Here is a 19,094-nt window from a genome sequence, read left to right as displayed (position 1 = left end):
TAGTCATCCTCAGTTTAATGATCGATTGTCACTACAAAAAGAAATGAACTCAAATTTTAGCTTAAGATAAAATTGACAGCACGCTGTATATTTTATAGGCGAGATACTTTCTCCGTGGCAGGGCAGGTCTTCGAATGAATATCAACGACGGATTGGGCAATGGAAAAGCATTGAAAGGTTTTATATTTTCTTATAGGAAGTGGGCAGGTTTTATGACGCCCCAGAACGTCACGCGCGACACATGTTTTTTAATGTTATCAATAATTTGGCCAGCGGAAATCAAAATCCAAACAAGCTTTAAACATGAATATCGCACAAATTTATTCAAGATACTTTTGCTTCTTATTAACAACACTTGTCAGATTTACATATCCAGACAAACATCATATAATCACAAAAACAAAAGACTTGGTAAGTCGATGGTTGCCTATCTCCATGCTACAATCCACTCCAAAGACGACCCGCACAAAAGCAGAATTTACAACGAGTCGTAAGTGTCGCCGCCTTCATATCAACCAAAATCCTGTAACGGCCCAACCAGGTCGCGATTGAGGTTCATATACTATGCCATAAACCGATGAGGAACCCACTCTAGAAGCCCCACATCAACCCATATAGTAGATATACATCTAGTATAGACTATATCCGCCCTCAGAAAAGCATAACAACGTACTGGCAACCGTATTGTCTAGGGAAACCAGTAAACATTGACAGCAGATTGTCCATTCCTATATGTCTAAAAAATATTGGGATGAGCCGAGGCCCGGTAAATGAAATCTCTAGTTTTAAGTTAGGAAAATCAGCTTGCCACTTCACCTGGTATAGACAACATATATGCATAACAAACAGTATGCATAGAACTCGAATGCATGTTATACCTTTTTCCGTCTGGATATGCCACACAAATCAAGCCACTTCATTATTCCACAATATTTTCATCTAAACGCAAGCATATGATGTAAAACATTTATGCTAATGCGTTAGGTTCATTACTTCATTCTCTCGGACACTCTCGGGGCATCCCGACACACGGGGTATCCCGACCAACGGGGCATCTCGACTCCCGAAGCATCCCGAAACACTCCCCGGGGTATCCCGACACACGGGGCATCATCGTACACCACTATATGGGCGACGGAATTGATATTATTCTCATGCAAGTCATGGCAACCAAGTAATTTGCATACATATATTATCCTCATGCAAGCCATGATAACCAAGTATTTGCATGCATATATTATCCTTCTTTTCACATCACATATCCTTTAGAGAAATGAAGTGTGTCATTCGATCCCATAAGTATGAAGCAATACAGGTTCGGACTCAAAAGGCTAAAGTCTACTCAAGTCTAGAAAGTACACATATCCAGATTTTGATATAAAACTTCCTTGGTTTAGAAAATACCGATTCTAGATAGACGAATCTGAATAGTAGGTAATCAAACTAAAAAAACAAGTTCAGACTTAGAAGCAAGTTGAGACTTAGAAGCAAGTTGAGACTTAAAAGTGAGTTTAAACTCAGAAGCTAGTTCAAACTCAAAAGCAAGTTTAGATTCAGAAACAAGTTCGGACTCAGAAACAAATTTAGATTCAGAAACAAGTTCAGACTCAAAAGCAAGTTTAGACTCAAAAGCAAGTTCAGACTCAGAAGCTAGTTCAGACTAAGAAGCGAGTTCAGACTCAGAATGTAAAGTCTGAGCAGTTTCAAAAGTGGACAGAACCAGATTTTGATTGTAAAGTCTGAGCAGTTTCAAAAGTAAACAGAACCAGATTTTGACCGTAAAGTCTGAGTAGTTTCAAAAAAATACAGAACCAGCTTTTTGACAGTAAAGTCTAAGCAGTTTCAAAGGTATACAGAACCAAATCTTTAGGCTAAAATCTGCTCATTTCAGAAGTAAACAAAATCATTACTTTGAGTAAAACGATTTTCTACCCTTTTGAACATACATAAAACTAGCAAGAAGAATTCAACAATCACCTCAAAGATAACATTCACACGTTCAAATTTAACCGTTCCACTTGCCGATTTCCATCACACTTTAAAGAAATAAATCACCTTCACTTGAACATATACAGAACTAGCAAAACAGATCCAACCATCATCATATCCTCACTATTATTACACATCAGAATAGCATTTCTCAAGCAACTAAGTTAAAAGTGTCAGTAGATTTACTTAGCTTAAATCTAGAGTCTTCACTTACCTAGTCAGAATCTGAACACCCAAAAGTTAAAGTTCTCCCGTAGATTTTGAATCGGTTAAAGGTGAAAGTAGAAAGTAAAGAAGAGAGTTACGATTTGGAATAAAATTTCCTTCGGTATTTACCCAAATAAAAATGAGACAAAGGAATATACGTTGAGGTAGATAAACACCTTGCACTCACAGGTGGCATCTTCTCTTTTCATCATGGCTAGGTGTAAGAAATCAAGAAAGGAGTGGTGGCCAAGGAAAATAATTGTTTAGGCTAGGTGTCTAACTTGGGTAGAAGCATGGCTTAGGAGGACAAATGGCATTCGGTCAAGCTTCTCCTTCAATAGCCACGTGAGAGAAGAAGAGCCTAGAAGAGATATCTTGTGATAATATCTCCCCCCCTTTTTCCCTTAACGCCAAATTAGAATAAAATGGCTAACACTACTTAACCAAAATTAACCAGTAATAATAATACCCACTAATTACCAAGATAATGATAAGTTAATTAATACTACACTATTATTAATGTACACATCAACGTTTAGAATTTTGAATACGTCGAGCTCGGAACGATTACGTTCCCGAATTCACGCCTCGCAAATTACGATCTAACAACGATTTCTACGCGTCCGCATAATTACTAACTTAAATAATACTTAGCTTTATTATCTAAGCATCATTTTCGAACATGGAAAATCTCCAACGCCAATTACTTATTATTACGAAATTTCCGGATGTCACATGTTTAGACTTGATTTAAGGGGAAAGGAGAGCATCTATTCACATTGTCTTTTAATCCGTGGTCCTCACTTTGGTAGATAATACGTGCATTTAAGATAAAAAAAAATAAAGTTAGGAAACATCGGGACTGAATATATATAAATCGAATTGGGAAATGATAAAGGAATAGACATGTGGGTCATGAGTTTCTTATGTTTAGCTCAAAGAAAAAAATGGAGAAAAAGTATCAAAAAAGTCATAAATTTATTGTGTTCGTACCAATCCAATCTTAATATTTTCAATTTGATCAATTTAATTTTAAATATTTTACGCCGGTACCAATTCAGACTTTCCGTCCAATTTAGGCTGTGAGGATGATTTTTCCAAGTTTGGAAGAGCGTGTACATGGAGGATCTGGTGAGGCATCAAGGAAGCACCCACTCACCCACCCTCATTTTTTGCCCCTTTGACGGGGCGACCAAGATGGCTCGTGAATGAAAATGGACGGTTCCATCCTTCTTTTCACCGGCAACCGAGGGCAATGGTGGTGTACGTTTTTTGTTGGTCTCTCTGCCCTTGTAGGCCCCTGGCGAGAGCGTCCCACCGCTCACCCTCGCCTGCGACCTCCGCCGTCTAGCAACTAGCGGAGGGTAATAATGAAAAAGAAAAAAGAGAAAGGAAAGAAAAAAAAAGAAAAAATTAATAAAAAAATTCAAAGGAAAATGTATTTAGAAATTAAAAAACATCCGCATCAGCGCCGATAATGCCGAGTAGGATGGCCGGCGTCCACGTCAGCAATTTCCGATCTCAATTGACCGGATGGATTGAATTGGTACCAATGTAAAAAGGTTTAGGACTAAATTGATCCAATTAAAAGGTTTATGACTAAATTAGCATCAATGCAATAGGTTTAAGACTTTTTTATATGATCAATTAATCTTGAAATCCATGACTTAAATTGGTATAATTAAAAAGTTTCAAGATTCATGATGGATCGTTAGACTCTTCGTTTCGTATTTGTACGATGAGAATCGTATTTTACCTATCTACTATGATAATTTTCCCACATTTTAAGCATTCGGCAGGTTGATGAAGATCTTGTACACGGTCAACACATATTCTCATTAGTGTCCAAATCAACTCTCAATAGCGTCAACGCACACAATAATATATTTCACAGCTGAAATGTGAAAAGACATACATGGAAGTACTGTGCGGATGTGAAAGACTAACATCCTTTCTGAACACAATGAAACAATCCATCAACAGGGAAGTTTCCTATCACAAGGAGGACAAAGGAACAGGGAAAGTCCAAATAAAATAAAGCTAATGAGCATAGGTTTCTCCTCCAAAAGTGTGAAAGCAAAAGTGAATTGCCAAATCATGGAGCTGGGGTTCCTCTTTTCTATGGAAAACAACCAAAAAAAAGAGAAGAAAGAGGGGCTTGCCAAATCACCAGAACTTTATGGGAGCTGTCCTCCGTGCATGCATGTTTTGGTCGGAACTGGGCAACGAGTGGATGGCAGTTGTCATTTGACTGATGCTGGCAGATTTTCCACTCGTCGCCCCAGTTGACGGGGGCAGCCCTACTTGAGTTTAATAATCACCGTGCCAACGGCAATCAAATGGCAGACGAGCCTTTTTTTTGGCCTTTATGGGGGCGGCTAGACAAGTCAAATGATTAGGTCCTACTTTTCAACGAGTTGATTTTTCTTCACTTTAACGGGGCTTCGAGCGGGACTAATTAGGGGCTTGAGCAATCTTAAAAGCTCAAAAGGGGAGGTGATTGGACTTTAGCATATCCTTAAAAAAGCTCAATATAAAACAGGAGAAAGAACTCTCGGTGAGAACTCTCCATAAGTTCTCTCCATACTCCTTCTCTTCTAAAAAAAAAAAAAACAACAAGAGGGAATTTACGAGCCTATAAGTGGCGTAGGTAGACGTCACGTCCAGCCAATTTATGGGTGGGGAGGGAGGGAAATAGCCAAAAAAAAAAAGAAAAGAGGAGAAAAATCGATAGAATCATTGATAGAAAAATGCCTGAGAAAATAACTAATCAATTGGTCACAAAGGGATCGGGAATAAGAGATAAAAAAAAAATGCCACAGATTCTGATATCTCGAATCTTGTTCAAGGGGGTTGTGCCTTTTAGCCAATTGTAGATTTTAAATTTGATTTTAGTTAATACTAAATACTTGAAATTTTGAAAAGAAGCAAATGAAAGTTAACATTGAAAATAAAAGCAAATGAAAGTTGTCACATCAATACAAGTTTGGAATTTTTTACGTCACAATAAAAAAATTTAAAATAAATATGTTACAATATGTATGGTTTGGGGTTTTTGATGTAACAAAAATAAGTTCAGGATAAATATGTCACAGTTGGCATAATTTGGAGTTTTTTTATAATATTTTTCCTAACTTAAATGGGTTAAACACAGGTCTGGTGTAAACTCATATAAACCAATATAAACTTAGACTTTAATGTTTAAAACCCATTTTGACCTTTTTTTTAAAATTTTAAGTGACTCATATTTAATCTAGGCCCAATATAACTGAGTTAATAAATGGAGCTCTAACCCATATTGCCACCTCTAACTATCGGGGATGCTTTTGTCGCATCCCTCGAAGCACTTGCATGATGCTAACAGGGTCACCAAGTTTTGTGTGTTTGTCGCATGAATATCGTACTCTTCTCTTTCAAAGTCAAGGACATTTTCCAAACGTTTTGAGGTTGAAAATCGGGATGCCTGGTCAGGTTCTCTACACAAGTATTTGAATTAAGAAAAGTCAAATGGATGAACCTCAAATATTTGAATGGAACACATGTATTAGAAGTCATAAAATTTATCACGAAAGCACAATTGAGTCCTTTAACGTACAAAAAGTGCGATCAAGTCCTAAAACTTGTCAAATTGGTGTAATCGAGTATTTCCGCTAACTTTGTCCAACTTGATTAATGGAAAATGTTGATGTGACTTTATTCTCTCCTACGTGGCGATGACGTGATTAAAGCATGAACCATAAAGCTAAAACGATGTTATTTTGGTCCAAATCTGATTTTTAATACAAATTTTATTTAAATTAAATTTAAAAAAATAAGCTAAATTATTTATAAAAAAAATAGAAAAGAAAGAGGAGAAACCTAGCGGTAGCCCTCGCCAGCCCTTGCCAACGCCGATGGTCAACAGGGGCCGACGGCCCTCTCTTACCGGGTCCTCATCCAGATCTAGGCGAGGGTCGCGGCCCTCCAAACCTAGTTGACAAGCGCCACTGGCGGCGGACAATCATGATTCCGCTTTCATGTCTTGGATTGAGCTTTCACTTCGGCCTTTCCCCACGGACAAGAAGTTGCTTGTCCGATTCTACGCCATTCAATAGCACTGCAGTCAAGGGATCCGAGCACACCTAGCTAGGAACCGGCCTTCGCTCCGGCACCTGCGCATACGTGCTCCTTTACTGTCTACACCTACGCTCACGAACGGCAAAGCCACTCACGCATCCATTTTCCTGCTTCTCCTCTGGACCTTCCTTACTGCTGGCTTTGAGCTTTCTTGCTTGCTATTGCTCTACGCCAGCTAGCGGAATGCTTCGCTGAATGTGCCATAAAAGGCTGCCCGGCTGTCGGCCAGGTTAGGGCGTTTGAGAACAATCCGTCCGACAATGCCAGGGCCCATGCTCAATCTTAGGTTATGGATTTGGGCGGATTGGGAACCCAATTTAACCCGACCCTACGGACGGACCCGACCCGACCCGATCACGAAAGGCAGTCCATCTTCTGATACAAAAACCGAGACGAGCAAGAGCGATGGAAAAAGCTGCACCTTTTCAGCTGCTTCCCGCTTCAATTCAAGCTCACGATCACGCCTTTGGTTCGACCTTCAATCCGCACTCGTCTCAGCTTTTGAAGTCGATTCGATCTCAGCTCGAAAAGGAAGGGCGGCCTGCGGCGGAATCATGGATTCTTTCGACGCCGAAAGCTCAACGAAGGCCTCTGCTAAACGCGGTAGAATGCTCGCGTTTTTTTTTTTGGAAAAATTCCCGAGTTCCGGGGTCTTCATTTACTGTTGATATCGTTCGAAACCTCGCTGGCACGAGCTCATGTTATCTGAATCGCATTGTTGTGGTTTGATGTGAATGTTTCGGCGGTTTTTTTGGTGGGGGACTGTACCAAGTTCATTTCTGGGTTATGCTTGTGCGGCAATTCGATTGATTTTCGATGAATGCATTGTAACAGGTGGGGCGGACCGCGATTTGGGCGGATACCAGAAAGGGAAGTCTCTGCAAGTTGGTGTCAGTGAAGGCCGGCCTTTTGATTTTTGGCGAATAGTGTGCGGTATGTCCTCTTGCTGGATCTTGAGTTGCGGGGTTTAGTTCTGGGCGGGGCATTGATATCAAAGCTGGTGGTGAATGTATAATTTGTCAATATTTTTTTTTGTGCATCTTGAATTCTTCACTAAATTATGAAAATGTTCGTCTTGTATTGGGTACGCGAAAAATTTGTTTGACGAAATGTTTATGTCCCTCAATACTTTCGTCGACTGTAGCATCGTAAATGGTAAAGGAGGACTCTTTTACAGTCATTTTGATCAATTCTCTCCCTTCTTATATGCACTTCCTCTTCTTTTGGGACATCACACTCTCTGTGTGTTCTTCTTGACCTTAGAAAGACATTTTCCTCTTGTGTAAATTTGGTAGTAAAACTTTGACGTTATTCCTTTTAAAGAACGGCAAACTAATCGCTAGTATATCTCGCAGAATGAAAGAAGAGTTTTCTTTGATTGTCTGACTGTGTTTCATTGACTCTGCAGAGGGCGTTGTTGCTGGAGGTACGGCTGGTGTTGTTGTTGAAGCAGCACTTTACCCAATTGACACCATTAAAACTAGACTTCAGGCAAGATTAAATCCTTATGTGTTCAACCAATCCTTTTGTTTGCCTGTCCTCCAATTGTCACACTGCACAACCTTCGAGTGTAAACTGGTAGTTGGGAAGCTGTTGCAACAAGTAGTGTTGTTTAGCTTTTATTGCTGCAACTCTAGTGGCTGGAAGTTAATTTTCTTTTGATGAATATTGGGCTGTTTGCTGCCACCGACCAAGCAGCATATGTTTTTCTGGAATACTGCCTGTTATTGCTGTTGTTCTCCCTATTTTACTGTTGTACGACCAGACATTAAAGCCACGTTAGCTTCAGACTTACACAATTCATTTTGTTTGAATACAGCCGTGTGCTTCAAGTTTCTTAACTCTCGAAGCCTTTCTATGTCAATAATCTCAACAGAAACAGCTAGGATTTAAGCTGAAACCTTCTGAACGGATGGGAAGTTATAATTTAATCCCCTGTAAATTTGGCAAATCATATAGATGACCTCTTTGATTGAAAAATATATGCTGCGTCCTTTTTAAAGCTATCAATGCATGAAGTTTGTGATTAATCTTGTTTTGGAACGAATATGAGCTAATTTTGTGCACTATAACCCCAATGTGTGATATAAGTAGAGAATCTGGATATGCAAAATGTGACACTCAATTATTTAAAAGTTCGACATTTGGCAAATTGTAGGTGTTTTAGCAGGTAGAGTTGTTTGGAAAATGTAGGTTGGATTGCAACTTTTTACTTTATTTTATATCGTTGCATATCTTCTTTCGCTTTCCTTCTTGAATTGGTCATTACTTTACTGTAATAGCTTAACTTTAGTTCTTTGCATTATATTGATTGGCGGCAAATGACTCTGATGTTAAGGCAGCTCATGGTGGTGGAAAAATCGTATTGAAGGGCCTGTACTCTGGCCTGGCTGGTAATCTTGCTGGCGTTTTACCGTAAGTATTCATAGTTGTAATAGTGGTTTAGTTTATTCTTAGAGGATCAAAAAGCAAATAGCTAGATTAGCTTTCCACAAAGCTTGTTATGTGACTATTATCTCCTCTATCTTCTCATCATTTGGCTATGAAGTAATCGATGATGAAAGCAACATTTTCCTTATCAAATTGAATTGACAGGCAATTCTGACCTTCTGAAGCTGCATATCAAAGGAAAGAACAATCCTGTAACAGAAGTTATGGGGGAAAAGGGCCAGTTTATCCACACTGAGAATCAGTAAAATTACATCACTGAGATGAAGCTGTATAGTCAAATGTTGGATAAGTTATGTTAAAAAATGTAATATTGCCCTTTAAAACTGCAGAGAAATATTAGTTGCTAACCTGTAGGTACCCCTTTAGGAGCTAGGGTAGAGAGCATGGCTATTTTGCACTCGAAATCCCCTAGATTAACGTTTCTGAGTTGCACATATTACTGAATCATAATGACGTTTGTTAGGGGAAGCAGATGGAGGGCAGATTTTAGTTTTTCAGTAACTTTCGTTCTTTACCCCTCAATTTTCCTCTCCTCCCTAGTTTCCAAACAACACATTAGGATTGACAAGGGATTGATCACTCGTAAAGGATTATGAAGAAAGTAGCCCACCCCACTAGTGGGTTGAGCCTTATAATGTTGTTGCTGTAGTAAGTTATTACTCTTGCATATCCTTCCCATGAAGCTTGGATTTTATAATAGGTGCTCCAGAACTTTGAATTGTGTTTGCACTTTCACATAAATGTATATTGTACCTTCCTAGAGTATAAACATGAAAAATGGGTAGGGTCTCTCTCTCTCTCTCTTTCCCTCTTGTGTGCGCGCCCGAATTGAGAGAAGAATGACCTGAGAAATCCTGGAGCAATTAATCTAGGTTGAGATCCTTTTGGTTATGCACAGGCAGCTGAGTATGAGATGAAAATTTTCATTCACCAGGCTACACGGCTTTTAATCTTTTACCATCAGATTGTCAGCTGTAGGCATGACCTTTCTTTGGCTTCTGGATATTTAAAACCTTCAGTTACTCTTGAACGAAGACCCTTGCAATCGGTGTCCTTTAGTTTTCAGATGAACGATAGATGATATTCAGAGTACTCTTTATTGTTGGTAAAGATGTTTCAAAAGAAATCTTGGCATGCCCTCGCAGTTTATTACTTGTACAATTTTATGTGGCATTTTTCTTCTGTGTTTTGTTCATAAAAGGATGCATATCGTTTCATGTACTTTATCTTATATTAGTGGTTGTCCTATATGATGAGACAATTGGCTGAGAAGTAGGTCAAAGATGAGCTTGTTATGTAGCTTTGCCCGTTTGCCGACTGCATTGCAGGAACAGCTTATATGACTCTCATAAGTGTCCTATTCATGTGATGAGTGACAGAATGCTTCCTTCTTGACTTCTCTACTTGTTCGATAAATTAATGGGCATTTTGAGTGTGCCATATTTAAGGTGCAAAACAGGCATGTACATAAAAAAAGCTGAAGTAGTCCTGGTTTATGTACACCCACTTTACGTCATAAGAAATTTCCATCTTCTTTGACAGTATATTGGCAGCTTAAGGTTTTCTAGCTGGCTGTGTTTGAAATCATGTATTGTGGAATAACTTGTGATCTGTGCAGGGCATCTGCAATATTTGTTGGTGTCTATGAACCAACAAAACAGAAATTGCTAAGGGCCTTTCCAGAAAACTTAAGCGCGCTTGCTCACTTGGTAATTGTCAAAACCCTTAATTAATCATTTCTCTTCCAATTTGAGCTTTTCTCAAACATTTTCCTCATTGGTAGGTTCCTCAGTTTTGGTACATTATAGTTCATTGCTTGTGCATGGGAGTTTCTTAGATTTGCTTTCATCGCACTGGAACCCCACCCCACCCACAGTAAAACCCAATTACAGAAGGAAAAAGAAAAAAGAAAAAGAAAGAGAGAAAGAAATCACCGAATAGAACACACACATTTTCTTGATGCTAGTCTTTTACGTGTCTTGGTATATTCTAGTTCTTTTTCATTGCCAGGCAACACCAATTTGTACCTCTTTTTTGGCATGTTATACATGCCATGCCTGTCATCTACAAACTTGTGGGTTTCCTCATTAAGACCAGTTGGTTTGGCTACAAAGTTTGCTATAGATGGGGTATATTTTGGGGGTTGATGCATTCATCTTATAAACTTTATCTCGAGTATCTAGATGAAGCTGTATATTGTATTGAGATGTCGTTGAATATTCTTCAGACTGCAGGTGCTCTTGGAGGGCTTGCTTCTTCTCTTGTTCGTGTACCCACTGAGGTATAAAAAGTTTTTCGTCATTTTTCATGTCAGCTCTTTTTGAGTCAGGGTGTATATAACTGTGTATTTCCAGGTGGTTAAACAAAGAATGCAAACTCGGGAATTTGCCTCTGCCCCTAGCGCTGTCCGTCTCATTATTGCCAGAGAGGGTTTTAAGGGCCTTTATGCAGTATGTCGAGCTCAATGTATTTTGGAAGATCATTCAAATTTTTCAATACTCATCACTTATTCATCATTATCGATAATGTAGTCTTCTGTCTTCATTTTTACTCGCTAAGTATGATATGAAATGAAACTAACAATGCATAGTAATTTGCGTACGCAGAAATATAGGTGAGCTAAAAAGCTTGTAATTTCTGAGATCTGCAAATGATCTATTTTTGTTTGTCTTGAAAAATTCAAGATGATGTATGTTAATTTTTCCTTCCCAACCTAGGGATATGGGTCCTTTTTATTGCGAGATTTGCCATTTGATGCCGTTCAGTTTTGCATTTATGAGCAGCTTCGGATAGGCTACAGGCTTGTGGTAAGTTTTACTCCTCTCTTTTTCTGTCGTACGTAAAATATGATTAATTTCAGCAATTTACTTTTGGAGAGTTCTAGTTTAATAAAGGTCTACGACCAACCACAAGTTAATAGATTTATTGTGGTCTTTGGTTTACAAGCAAGTGAATGAGGAAAACGTTTTCTTGTTATTAGCTTGAAATAGATGAAACATCTACATGTCTCATTAAAGAGCAGTTTGTTATTGTCATCATGCTATGGTGTTGGATGTTGTAATATTCTGATTCAAAGAAAATCAAGTTCTATTTGCTAAATTGATAAAACATGTCAGAAACTAAAGAAATCTCTCGTACATGGGCAACATATTGTTCTCATGATGTCGTAATTCTTTTGGTTCATTGCAGGCCAGGAGAGAATTGAAAGATCATGAAAATGCTATGATTGGTGCTTTTGCTGGTAAAGATTCTACCTGTGCACGTTTTGTTTTTGGGCCAAATACCTGATATACTTGACTATTAATTGAGGTTATATCTTTTATAATCCCATTGACTGAGTTGCAATCTAGCTGATTATTTTATTTGAAAACTTTGATTTTAGAGTTAAGCTACATATGCAGAATGCAACTGCAAACTATTATCATGGTGAAAAATGAAATACCTGTAACCTTTGCCTTCATGTTGAAGATTGCTGATGTACAACCCTTAATCAAGGTTATCTACAGATAATAAACTGCCTACATTGTTACATAATGAAAAAGTAGAAGTTTTGGTTGTTAATAAGTGGTTGATGTTGCTTACCATCCAATCAAATCGATTTAAAAGAGAGATTTACCTAAAAGGTTGAAATGATGAAACCTCAATCTGTCAATGTAAGTAGTAATGTCTTTTGAACTGGAGGGATGAAAAAAAGCAGTTACTTCTCCATTAGAATTACTGGGATTCCAGATTTTAGAATTACTGTGACACAAGGGAACACACCAAAAGTAGAATTACCATCTATTGGGTTTATACTTGACTATAGTTTTTAAAGGGGTACTGCATCTGTTTCTACTCTAGATACTGCTACTCAGTTGATTTATATCGACAGTCTTAAATTTAGTTATTCTTTCGGAGCTGCTTTTTATCTGTGATGCAAGACTAGCTGTTACTGCAATCACTGTAATCACTGTCCTAAATATCATAACTCCTGGCAAAGTATATGTCATTTACTTTCAGTAGAAAAGTACTGCTACTTTGTTAGTAACACCTCCTCTTGGTTTCAGTTCCAATGAGGCAACCTTGTTGGTAAAATTCAGGCTCGTCCTATTAGCTGAGAAGCTAACTGCAATATGAAGATATCTTAAGTCGTAAACAGCATCAATTGGGGCCTGCCCTAGAGCATTATCATGGAGTATCACTCTCTCCTTGGCTCGTTCCTTCTGAATTCACGAGCCTAAATTTTAGATTTATTATTAGAAGAATCCTGGTTAAGTGGCTGGATAATTAGGCAGATGACATGCTCTCAATGGAGACTTCTTAATTGAGATTGTCATGCTCGTAGGTGCAATTACTGGAGCCATTACAACTCCTCTTGATGTGATAAAGACTAGATTAATGGTTCAGGTAGTGGGCACGTTTTATTCTTTTCTTCTTTGTTTTGGTTCCTTAATTGTGGCATACCTGCATTTTGGTCCTCAGTGATTCTTGATGTTTCTTTTATTTGTTCTTTGAGTATATAGGGAGCAACAAAACAGTACAGAGGTATTTCCCACTGTGTCAAGAACATTGTCCAAGAAGAAGGACCTGCTACTCTTATGAAGGTTTGACCACTTTACATGAGTGCATTCACATCAAAGAAGTTTAGTAATGTTTTTTACTGGCTTCTTCACGTCTTATACCACAAGGAGAAGCAAATTAGCACGAGTGTCGGTTGAATACTCTAATCGAAAGTCTAAATGTTAATATTATTCTTCTTTCCTGGTTGATTTATCTATTTTTTATTTGGTTGAGGGTTTCATTATGTCTCGCCACTCGTTTCGGGCCATGTGAGCTTCTGGGGTATTGCCTATTCTCCTGTTAATTTAAGGAATAATCTCAACCAGTACAGATTTACTTTATACTAGCCTTTTGTTATTGTCTCCTTTTTCAAGTAATCTTATCATGCTATCCCAGCACTTCCAAGCTCCACCATTATGTCTTCAATTCCAGAAGTTACTCTAACATCATGTCGAATCAAATTTGAGTCAGGGTGGAAATAGATGAACTACTATTTAGTCTTGTATACCAGTTGAGTTAATACTAGGTGTCAGGACAAAACTAAGTTCAAGTTTGGATTTATGGAGAGATGGATTTGTTCAAGTAATCGGAAGTTTACGGTACATGGAGAACTTTCTTCTATTGAAGACTAACTAACTGCTGTACATATGAGGAAGAGTTGTTGACTGGACATAGAATGACAAGTTTCATATCATGTGCTGCAGGGAATGGGACCAAGGGTACTCTGGATCGGTATTGGAGGTTCGATATTTTTCGGTATACTAGAAAGAACAAAAAAGATACTAGCTGATAGGCACTCTGAGTCTCAATAGTCATCTTTCTTTGTTTTTCATGATCCTTGCAAAGCGAGACTAATTTTGGAAGTTTAGGCCATCTATTTTTCAAACATGTATTTTATGTATGACCAGTCATATTGTCAATATGCCTGATCGTGTCGAGGGAAGGTGACGGCCATTTCCTTTTTGAGCTGGGCCATATCGATAAGCATTTGAGCTGGGCCATATCGATAAGCATTCGGTCGCTTTTTTAATTTTTTTCCCCGAGGATATTATTTTCTTCCATGTACTTTTGAAAGTAGTACATGCAAACGCACGTGCGTCCATCTATGGACATACATTCGTACTATCCATAAAGCTTGCCATTCATTTAATTTTTAATGTTTCCGTGCATTACACGGACTTTCTTGTTATCTGTATAATCATTTCTTCGTGTTCGATGATGACTCGTGTGTATTCGATGATGACTCATGTGTAAACCAGTCAAAATGGATTATAAATCCATTTCTTAACCCATATATAATGAATGAATTGTTTTATAGATTAGTTATATTAAATAAATAGGTAATGAATTTATTTAAATATAACATGAGTGTTAAATTGGTCATAAATAAGTCTTAAGTGGGTTATAAATGGGTTTACAATTTATGACTCTTCATTTTCTTTCAACCTCATTTGATCTCACATTTACTCATTCTCACCGCCATTTGGGTGTGAATTTTCTTAAATTAACTTAAATATGAAAGTGTTTTAACAATAATTTGCAATACCAAAAAATGGGTCATAAATGGTTTAATGGGCCATTTTAGGTCAGATCAATTATGACTCGACCCGATCCACCTGTTTGACAGGTTACTTGTGTGCCACCAAGAACAGTGGAGAGGCCTCGTTTTGAGTTTCTGAAGAACAATGACATGAAATAATTTTACACCAGGCTCATAGTGATGGTAAGAAGTAGTGACCAAATACCAAAATACTAATATACAGCATTGAACAACGTAGAAAATTGGTGAGTTAATCACATTTCACGTTTAGACGTGACTTAATGAAGAACTGACACTGACAACCCTACTTCTGAAAGTGTATAAATGTGAGGACGACTGCATCACCATTCACCTTGTGGAGCCAAAGTTGTCTGAGACAAGCAGTGCTCGTTGCAAAGACGGTTCACAGTGAGAAAAATCATCAACATTTGCAACAACATTCAGGACAATATCACCATTCATCACGGATTCTAAAGTTGGAGTTCAAAGGGATGATGAGAGAACACCAGCAAGCCGTCCGGGTCGCTCCATCTTAAGTACAGATATCTTTCCCTATCATGGATCTTCAAGACAAGACAACAGGTTGATAACTAAACCAAAGTTTTTGGATTATCGGTCTATATTCATTGCCTTTTGGTTTGATTTTTCTATTCCATACCCTGCCAATAGATCTAGTATTTATGCATTCCTTCCTTCAGACTAAAACTATTCGATAGCCAAAAGATAGAATCCATAGGATAAATTTATTACTTTGTAACACAATTTGCGACGTGGAACTACACAAAATCTGATTCCTGCCAGATAACACCTTCATAATTCTGAAATCACACAAGTGCTGAAACCAAGCCAGACCGTTGATCTTTAGTTGGGTCTTTCAGAATTAGAAAGTAGAGCAATCAAACCATAGAAAGTACCCATTCAATTACACCTACGACAGTCTCTTTTTCCCCCCAAATCCACATTGACAAGAACTAAACCATACCATAAAGGATTAGACTACCAAGTCTATAGCCCCTATACATCCAAGCGAAAGAAACAATAAATCATGCCACAGAAGCATCTATTGGAAGCACACCGGGCGAGTACATTTAGGCCTTAGGTTTTCGATCCAATCAAAATTACTGTATTTTTCGCTTTCAGGTGAATTTGACAGCACAGCTTTCAAAATGTCAATGTTCTAAGCTTGTTTGAAAGGAGTAGTGGTACACAAAGAATGGTCAAGGTGAAAATACAAAAAGAATAACAATACTCGAGGAGAGGACAAGGCAAGGCATCCGGGACTAGCCGTGAAAATGTCTTGCAGGTAATGCAGATCATTTAAACTTCACATGCCAGGGACTGGTCCCTATCCGATAAAACCATTGACAATCAGACCGCAATTACAAAATTCTCGCTAGATAGGTGCACGAGATGCATGCGCACCTCAACAAAATAGTTCCCAAGCCTAAGTATGAAACAGAGAGCCATCATGTCCTATGGTGTTGATCAGTTCTTTCAAACTGCCATGCCCAATTAGTTCCCTCAAATTGATGCGCTTCACCATATATGCTGAAACATCATTACAAAGAAAAACTTCAATTATCAGTTATTTATTCATTAATTTGATTGCAACAGAGGACAAGTGTTGAGATAAATCAATCTACACTCTGTAAAGTTCAGTATTTTCTTTTGCACTATCCAAGCTCAGGCCATAATCAACATAAGAACTTTCACACAAGTACCATAAGAATCTCCTAACAGCAAAAGCGGAGAAGTAAAATATCCCGATTAGAGGTAAATGAAAGTAGGTGATTAATGAAAGGAAATTCAGAAACTAGAAAACTTCCATGAGACAAGATCCAGAAAAAGGGGAGCTAACCCTCCATACACGATGGTACATTATTGCTGGGCTATGAGAGAGAGAGAGAGAGAGAGAGAGAGAGAGAGAGAGAGAGAGAGAGAGAAAGGATCGAACTATTCATTTACCTTTTGCAGAACGTAGTTACATAACGTGAAGTGTTGTAAAGAACAAACCACATCAAGACAATTACCAGAGTATCTGTGGACGTTTAGGAAACCCCGAGATGAACATGAAGTAAGTGTAAGATGTAGAGATGAAAATATAAATACGAGCAACAATAACAACCATACCATATTTCTCAAAAATGAATTATATACTAAACTTCAACAGAAAGGAAATTCACAATCCTGACCAAACCCACATGCTTGCCTTGACAATGACATTGAAAGAACACGACTTGTTTGAACAGCCTAGAATTCTCGATAAGGTACAGCATGCAAGTCATTGCAAGCAAGAAAATTCTTTTATTAAATCCGATGTGTACCGGAAAGGGAGAGTCCTAATTAAGCCTAATAATGTAGAACTCCAGGAGTTTGTTAATAAACTAACCGTACAAAACCACGAGAGCACATTGACTGCATTCACAGACAAAGAAAAAGACATGGAACAACACATTGGATCGAGGTAAAAGAAATAATGAATTAGGATACTGAACAAATAGCGTTCCCACCAATCCAACATGAAGAGCCCAAAGGTGACATTGTAAAGGTAGATCTTACGTTGAATCCAATTCATTGCTTCTACCTGCCACAGAAACCATATGCCAAAACACAGCTATCAGCAAGGTATTCAAACTATTCTAGCATTGGTTATCACACAAGTAAAAATTTTACTAAATTCCCCACAAAATAAGGAAAAACAAAATTATGAACAGGAGCAAAATGCTACCTCCCAAACAAAGAATCGTTTCGGATCCGTAGATAACTCTCTCGTCAAATGATAAAGAAGAGGTTTACGAAAAAGATCCAACCCGGCTCAGCCTAAAAACTTAACGATCAGGTCCAGATCATCGTGCTTTCAAAAAAATCCATCAGTTGCCCATAATTTCAAAACTTAGAAAAGACCAAGAAATCTAGAAATGTCGGCATCCCAAGTCAAACGAAGACCGCAGACAATCATAAGACAACCCACGAATCAGAACAAGGACGAGCGCGTCCGCAAGAACTGAAGTTGAATTTTCAGACACCAATCAGCCCCCGCCACGGCAAAACCCATCTAGTTTCCTAATCGATGCAAGAACTGAATCGGGGCTAAGGTCAACACGAGCTCGCGACCGGAGACACCCGCGATCTGGAAGGAGGAGAAGAAAAGATCAAGGGCGATAGAACCACCGCAAGAGATTCTTACCAGATACCAACACCTCACTTCGACTCCAACGCTTCGAACGAGACGAAAAACCGCAAAACGAGCGGCGCCGCTCGGCGGCTGCTCGTCGGCGGCGGGGGGCGCCGGCAGTCGTCGATCCGGTCCGACCCGAACGAAGAGAGAGAGAGAGAGAGAGAGGGAGGATGAGGCACGGAAGGTGAGTGTCGGAAAACAAAACGGCAGCTGCTCCAGGGTTTAATTTCTATATTGAATTTTCTTAAAAAGTATTTTTCTGAAATGATTTTTTTTTCTTCTTTTTTACTTGTTAAATACAAATGGGCTTTCTTCTGAATTTCCTTAGCTTTAAACAGAGAGGCCCATAAAAATTAACCGATTTGGGTTTGGTTCAATGTAAGCCCATGGCAATAGCAATGGTCAATTTAAGGACCCATTTATTTTTATTTTATTTTATTTTGGATAAGTGCATTGGAAGTCCTATAACTTATCACGAAAATGTGGTTGAATTATAAAGCTTTTAAGAAGTGCAATTGAGTCCTGAAACTTTCAATAATACAATCAAGTCCTGAAACTTGATCACAGGAAATGCAATTGAGTCATAAAACTTTCGAAAAGCGCAATCAAATCCCGAAACTTGTCAAGTCGATGCAATTGAGTCCTTCTATTAACTCCGTCTAACTGGACAAATAGAAAATTGTAACAAATTTCAAGATTTGATTGCACCGACTTGATAAGTTTCAGGACTTGATTGTACTTTTCGAAAGTCTTGGGACTTAATTGCACTTTGGTGATGAGTTTTCGGATTCAATTGCACTTTATAAAAAGTTTTAGGACTCAATTGCATTTTTCATGACAAATTTTAAAATTTCCAAACGCACTTATCCTTCTTTTTTGCGATTTTTGATGTTTTATTTTTCCATATATATTAGAAAACTATGTTTCTTTTCTTCATATGCTATATATATATATATATATATATATATATATATATATATATATATGATTAATTATTTCGATCATAATTCGGGTCGCTATCTTTTTATTTGAATTTTTACCTCAGTTCGAGTTTTTTCCATTTCAATTTTTCAA

The 19,094-nt window shown here is 38.1% G+C and overlaps 2 protein-coding genes across 5 annotated transcripts in view; one reads left to right on the top strand and one right to left on the bottom strand.

Moving 5' to 3' along the window:
- LOC115681661 (S-adenosylmethionine carrier 1, chloroplastic/mitochondrial-like) overlaps window positions 1-14,292 on the top strand; it is a 45,078-nt gene extending 30,786 nt beyond the window's left edge. The window contains exons 1-12 of one of the 2 annotated variants that reach the window (XM_030605662.2): window positions 6,647-6,915; window positions 7,147-7,245; window positions 7,721-7,803; window positions 8,651-8,727; window positions 10,382-10,472; window positions 10,991-11,044; window positions 11,118-11,213; window positions 11,481-11,570; window positions 11,953-12,004; window positions 13,088-13,149; window positions 13,266-13,346; window positions 14,007-14,292. In XM_030605662.2, coding sequence (XP_030461522.1) covers window positions 6,867-6,915; window positions 7,147-7,245; window positions 7,721-7,803; window positions 8,651-8,727; window positions 10,382-10,472; window positions 10,991-11,044; window positions 11,118-11,213; window positions 11,481-11,570; window positions 11,953-12,004; window positions 13,088-13,149; window positions 13,266-13,346; window positions 14,007-14,114 — 942 coding nt within the window. In that variant the 5' untranslated portion in view covers window positions 6,647-6,866 and the 3' untranslated portion in view covers window positions 14,115-14,292. Of the gene's footprint in view, window positions 1-6,646; window positions 6,916-7,146; window positions 7,246-7,720; window positions 7,804-8,650; window positions 8,728-10,381; window positions 10,473-10,990; window positions 11,045-11,117; window positions 11,214-11,480; window positions 11,571-11,952; window positions 12,005-13,087; window positions 13,150-13,265; window positions 13,347-14,006 lie in introns of those variants that run through there. The other variant, XM_030605660.2, reaches the window with a different exon arrangement.
- A 1,650-nt stretch (window positions 14,293-15,942) lies between these two features.
- Window positions 15,943-18,188, bottom strand: LOC115681662 (uncharacterized). Of its 3 annotated transcripts, none has more exons than XM_056311976.1 (5): window positions 18,030-18,188; window positions 17,333-17,426; window positions 16,808-16,880; window positions 16,265-16,390; window positions 15,943-16,187 (listed from the first exon to the last, which is right to left on the bottom strand). In XM_056311976.1, the coding sequence occupies exons 2-4, from the start codon at window positions 17,415-17,417 to the stop codon at window positions 16,309-16,311; spliced, it is 240 nt and encodes a 79-aa protein (XP_056167951.1). In that variant the 5' UTR covers window positions 17,418-17,426; window positions 18,030-18,188; the 3' UTR covers window positions 15,943-16,187; window positions 16,265-16,308. The 3 variants fall into 3 exon arrangements, with proteins under 3 accessions (XP_056167951.1, XP_056167952.1, XP_030461523.1); XM_056311977.1 differs by adding an exon at window positions 17,571-17,662 and having other exon boundaries at window positions 15,943-16,390; window positions 18,030-18,145; XM_030605663.2 differs by having other exon boundaries at window positions 15,943-16,390.
- Window positions 18,189-19,094: the final 906 nt, after the last annotated feature.

Source organism: Syzygium oleosum, unplaced genomic scaffold (assembly GCF_021117445.2).
Source record: "Syzygium oleosum isolate NSW1041296 unplaced genomic scaffold, Sole_v2.1 Sole_v2.05, whole genome shotgun sequence".
In the NCBI taxonomy this organism is placed as follows: domain Eukaryota; kingdom Viridiplantae; phylum Streptophyta; class Magnoliopsida; order Myrtales; family Myrtaceae; genus Syzygium; species Syzygium oleosum.
This window is presented reverse-complemented; position numbering and strand designations above follow the sequence as displayed.